This window comes from Panulirus ornatus, chromosome 46, assembly GCF_036320965.1.
Source record: "Panulirus ornatus isolate Po-2019 chromosome 46, ASM3632096v1, whole genome shotgun sequence".
NCBI classification, from domain to species: domain Eukaryota; kingdom Metazoa; phylum Arthropoda; class Malacostraca; order Decapoda; family Palinuridae; genus Panulirus; species Panulirus ornatus.
Window position 1 is genome coordinate 33,183,697 of NC_092269.1, and position 6,000 is coordinate 33,189,696.

A 6,000-nucleotide genomic window follows, 5' to 3' on the forward strand; every position below is an offset into this window, starting at 1 on the left:
TGACTCGCCTCCTAGTGCTCCTACCCCAACAGACTGCACACATCTTCCAATCCAAGACCCCTGCATTCACCTCACTCACCACTCCATCCATAAACTGGTCGAACAGCCATGTTGACATAAAACACCCCTACTATAGACACACTTTTACTTTGAGTCACTCACCCTTGTCTCTTCCTACCCATGCACATCTGACTGCAAAATTATTTTCCATAAAATGTGCATGCCAGTATGCACTTGATCCACCCTTGTGAATGAGAACAGTGTTAGTAGTATTAAGTGGATTGGTGAATTTGTTCCAAATGCACCTTATTCACAACCTGTTGCACTTCATGACATTGATGTTAAGATGTTAAAGTAATCATTTTAATATACATGTTGAAGTGAAATGTCAGAAAAACAGTATGCCTCTTCATTTTAGGCTAGTGTTTGGGTATTGATCTCTGATGTTATTTTTGTGAAATTAAATATAGAATATAAGTATATTTATAATCCTCTCGCATTTAGTTTGTTTATTTTTCATTTCATAATTCTAAACTTAGGCAAAGAAATTATGTATCATGCCATCAAAATCATTATCATACTTCTTATTTATTAGTTTATCTTGATTTTTGCAGGATAAAGAAAACCAACATGCCCACTTGGCTGATCAGTTGTTGGCCCACTTGGAATGTTCCTTCTCTGATGGTGTGGTGATCCCTACTCACCAGGAAGCTGAGGACTATTTCAGTATGGCCCATCCTGAAGTCTGGGGAGGAATACCCTCAAGCACAGGTTCTCACTCTGCCAATGCCACTCTCTTGGCACCTGACTTAGATCTTGATGATTTTGAGGATACTCTTCGAGGTGACGAATCTCTCTGTCAGGTGCCCTTACCTGACACATCTTCTACATCCCTACATGTGGACCCTCCAGACTTTTCACCTCCACCTCCAATATCAATGGAAAACTCCTCAGTATCAGCTGTGTCAAGAATGGCCCTGACAGCACTCCCACTTTCCCCACCACCTCTGCCCCCAAAACCCAAACTTGGGGGTATCAGGGGTCCCCCGCCACGCCCACCATCTCGCCAGTTGCATCTCTTAAACCCACCTACTTTTACCTCTACCAGTGATGATGATGCATTGCACTCATCTGACCCACCCATTCATATCACCAGACAAAACCATGACAAATTCAACATTAGTTTTGTTTAGTGAAAAGATTGGTGGTTAATGTTTTATATGTACATTAATTATATATTCAGTCTGTCTTTCACATACTCACATACAAACAAGCATTCTCACACACTTATTTACACACACAAACAATCACATAAGACATATAAACTCAAAACACACAGACCCAAAAAAATTTAAACACAAAAAAGTCATATACCAGATAAAAACTCAGAACACACAGGGTAGAACACTTGGGGGTCATTATTGACAGTATGATTCGATAGTTTGTAATTGTAATATAAATTTTAATTATTTCCACAATGACGATCATGTAAAAGCCATTTATATTTGTACATTTTAAATAAAAGCTGCATCAAATCAAATAATTTGGCATGGCATGACAGGATACTTTACAGTATCAGCTTACAAGTTATACTTGAACGCAGATAATTGACAGACTAGGTTGAATCTGTGGAAGACGAGAAGAGGAGTTTTACAAACCTTGGAAGTGTTTTCATACAGTACAAAACAAATTATTGTTGAAAAGAAGTGTGCCATTCCAGGTAGTTTATATATATTTATATATATTCATATACATATTTATATATATGTTGTAAAATTTGTAGTAAATATCTTTTACTTAGACATCCTAGCAAACCTGCTAGAAGCGTTGTGATACAAGCAGTATTTCGATGTGTATAGATTTACACAAATTGTAGATATTTTATATATTATGCTTTTCCTGTATATATTGGATACTGTGAGCATGTTTTTCATGTCATCTTCTAAATGCTGTATCTCATTATGTACATAATCCCATGTTCCTATATCTGTGAATTTATATACTAGATATTCTGATTTTTTTCTATGCACAACAATGGCAATAATATGAAAATAAAAAGTTTTGATGTAATAGTTTTTATCCTTCATTTTTTGTGTTTAATATTTTTGTATTTTGTGTTTAATATTTTTGTATTTTCGCCGCAGTGTATCGAGACAGACTTCCCCAGAACTTTTTAAAGGGGAAGTAAATGTTTATAGTTGTGTTACTGGAGTGATAGTTTTCATGCATGGTGTTTTGACAAGAAAATAGTGAAGTTGGAGAAAAATGTAGCTTAGACATTGAAGCTTATTGATTCAGTGGTGAAATTGATGAGAACTGCTATTGACGTTTGTGTGAATAAATTGTACATTTCCTTTTCCATAGCCAGAGGTTGAACCATTATGTGACGTTCATTTTTTCATTCATTTCAAGCTAAAAGTTTGTTTTCTAAATTGTGTCTTACATTTTTCATATGTATATATATGTATGTGTGTGTGTGTGTGTGTGTGCGCGCGTGTGTGTGTGTGTGTGTGTGTGTGTGTGTGTGTGTATATACATATGTATATTATCCCTGGGGATAGGGGTGAAAGAATACTTCCCACGTATTCCTCGCGTGTCGTAGAAAGCGACTAGAGGGGACGGGAGCGGGGGGCCGGAAATCCTCCCCTCCTTGTATTAACTTTCTGAAATGGGAAACAGAAGAAGGAGTCACGCGGGGAGTGCTCATCCTCCTCAAAGGCTCAGAGTGGGGTGCCTAAATGTGTGTGGATGTAACCAAGATGTGAAAAAAGGAGAGATAGGTAGTATGTTTGAGGAAAGGAACCTGGATGTTTTGGCTCTGATTGAAACGAAGCTCAAGGGTAAAGGGGAAGAGTGGTTTGGAAATGTCTGGGGAGTGAAGTCAGGGGTTAGTGAGAGGACAAGAGCAAGGGAAGGAGTAGCAATACTCCTGAAACAGGAGTTGTGGGAGTATGTGATAGAATGTAAGAAAGTAAATTCTCGATTAATATGGGTAAAATTGAAAGTTGATGGAGAGAGGTGGGTGATTATTGGTGCATATGCACCTGGGCATGAGAAGAAAGATCATGAGAGGCAAGTGTTTTGGGAGCAGCTGAATGAGTGTGTTAGCGGTTTTGATGCACGAGACCGGGTTATAGTGATGGGTGATTTGAATGCAAAGGTGAGTAATGTGGCAGTTGAGGGAATAATTGGTATGCATGGGGTGTTCAGTGTTGTAAATGGAAATGGTGAAGAGCTTGTAGATTTATGTGCTGAAAAAGGACTGATGATTGGGAATACCTGGTTTAAAAAGCGAGATATACATAAGTATACTTATGTAAGTAGGAGAGATGGCCAGAGAGCATTATTGGATTACGTGTTAATTGACAGGCGTGCGAAAGAGAGACTTTTGGATGTCAATGTGCTGAGAGGTGCAACTGGAGGGATGTCTGATCATTATCTTGTGGAGGCTAAGGTGAAGATTAGTATGGGTTTTCAGAAAAGAAGAGTTAATGTTGGGGTGAAGAAGGTGGTGAGAGTAAGTGAGCTTGGGAAGGAGACCTGTGTGAAGAAGTATCAGGAGAGACTGTGTACAGAATGGAAAAAGGTGAGAACAATGGAAGTAAGGGGAGTGGGGGAGGAATGGGATGTATTTAGGGAATCAGTGATGGATTGCGCAAAAGATGCTTGTGGCATGAGAAGAGTGGGAGGTGGGCTGTTTAGAAAGGGTAGTGAGTGGTGGGATGAAGAAGTAAGAGTATTAGTGAAAGAGAAGAGAGAGGCATTTGGACGATTTTTGCAGGGAAAAAATGCAATTGAGTGGGAGAAGTATAAAAGAAAGAGACAGGAGGTCAAGAGAAAGGTGCAAGAGGTGAAAAAAAGGGCAAATGAGAGTTGGGGTGAGAGACTATCAGTAAATTTTAGGGAGAATAAAAAGATGTTCTGGAAGGAGGTAAATAGGGTGCGTAAGACAAGGGAGCAAATGGGAACTTCAGTGAAGGGCATAAATGGGGAGGTGATAACAAGTAGTGGTGATGTGAGAAGGAGATGGAATGAGTATTTTGAAGGTTTGTTGAATGTGTCTGATGACAGAGTGGCAGATATAGGGTGTTTGGGTCGAGGTGGTGTGCAAAGTGAGAGGGTTAGGGAAAATGATTTGGTAAACAGAGAAGAGGTAGTAAAAGCTTTGCGGAAGATGAAAGCCGGCAAGGCAGCAGGTTTGGATGGTATTGCAGTGGAATTTATTAAAAAAGGGGGTGACTGTATTGTTGACTGGTTGGTAAGGTTATTTAATGTATGTATGACTCATGGTGAGGTGCCTGAGGATTGGCGGAATGCGTGCATAGTGCCATTGTACAAAGGCAAAGGGGATAAGAGTGAGTGCTCAAATTACAGAGGTATAAGTTTGTTGAGTATTCCTGGTAAATTATATGGGAGGGTATTGATTGAGAGGGTGAAGGCATGTACAGAGCATCAGATTGGGGAAGAGCAGTGTGGTTTCAGAAGTGGTAGAGGATGTGTGGATCAGGTGTTTGCTTTGAAGAATGTATGTGAGAAATACTTAGAAAAGCAAATGGATTTGTATGTAGCATTTATGGATCTGGAGAAGGCATATGATAGAGTTGATAGAGATGCTCTGTGGAAGGTATTAAGAATATTTGGTGTGGGAGGCAAGTTGTTAGAAGCAGTGAAAAGTTTTTATCGAGGATGTAAGGCATGTGTACGTGTAGGAAGAGAGGAAAGTGATTGGTTCTCAGTGAATGTAGGTTTGCGGCAGGGGTGTGTGATGTCTCCATGGTTGTTTAATTTGTTTATGGATGGGGTTGTTAGGGAGGTAAATGCAAGAGTCTTGGAAAGAGGGGCAAGTATGAAGTCTGTTGGGGATGAGAGAGCTTGGGAAGTGAGTCAGTTGTTGTTCGCTGATGATACAGCGCTGGTGGCGGATTCATGTGAGAAACTGCAGAAGCTGGTGACGGAGTTTGGTAAAGTGTGTGGAAGAAGAAAGTTAAGAGTAAATGTGAATAAGAGCAAGGTTATTAGGTACAGTAGGGCTGAGGGTCAAGTCAATTGGGAGGTGAGTTTGAATGGTGAAAAACTGGAGGAAGTGAAGTGTTTTAGATATCTGGGAGTGGATCTGTCAGCGGATGGAACCATGGAAGCGGAAGTCGATCATAGGGTGGGGGAGGGGGCGAAAATTTTGGGAGCCTTGAAAAATGTGTGGAAGTCGAGAACATTATCCCGGAAAGCAAAAATGGGTATGTTTGAAGGAATAGTAGTTCCAACAATGTTGTATGGTTGCGAGGCGTGGGCTATGGATAGAGTTGTGCGCAGGAGGATGGATGTGCTGGAAATGAGATGTTTGAGGACAATGTGTGGTGTGAGGTGGTTTGATCGAGTAAGTAACGTAAGGGTAAGAGAGAGGTGTGGAAATAAAAAGAGCGTGGTTGAGAGAGCAGAAGAGAGTGTTTTAAAATGGTTTGGGCACATGGAGAGAATGAGTGAGGAAAGATTGACCAAGAGGATATATGTGTCGGAGGTGGAGGGAACGAGGAGAAGAGGGAGACCAAATTGGAGGTGGAAAGATGGAGTGAAAAAGATTTTGTGTGATCGGGGCCTGAACATGCAGGAGGGTGAAAGGAGGGCAAGGAATAGAGTGAATTGGAGCGATGTGGTATACAGGGGTTGACGTGCTGTCAGTGGATTGAATCAAGGCATGTGAAGCGTCCGGGGTAAACCATGGAAAGCTGTGTAGGTATGTATATTTGTGTGTGTGGACGTGTGTATGTACATGTGTATGGGGGGGGTTGGGCCATTTCTTTCGTCTGTTTCCTTGCGCTACCTCGCAATACGCGGGAGACAGCGACAAAGTATAAAAAAAAAAAAAAAAAAAAAAAAAAAAAAAAAAAAAAAAAAAAAAAAAAAAAATATTTTTGTGTCTATATACATAAAGCAAAGTATTCATAACAGTTACAGTATGGGATATCTGTATTTCTGCCCTTTTGTAGTGTTTATGATGTATAA

The 6,000-nt window shown here is 40.2% G+C and overlaps 1 protein-coding gene across 13 annotated transcripts in view; it reads left to right on the top strand.

The window, feature by feature from the left end:
- The window catches only part of LOC139763198 (regulator of G-protein signaling loco-like), a 188,133-nt gene extending 186,063 nt beyond the window's left edge, over nt 1-2,070 (top strand). For 12 of the 13 annotated variants that reach the window (XM_071688947.1, XM_071688937.1, XM_071688938.1 and 9 more), the window contains one exon: nt 615-2,070. Coding sequence is in view for 9 of the 13 variants with exons in the window: in XM_071688937.1 (XP_071545038.1) it covers nt 615-1,193 (579 nt within the window). In the remaining 4 variants the exon portion in view is untranslated. The remainder of the gene's footprint in view (nt 1-614) is intronic. The other variant, XM_071688948.1, reaches the window with a different exon arrangement.
- Nucleotides 2,071-6,000: the final 3,930 nt, after the last annotated feature.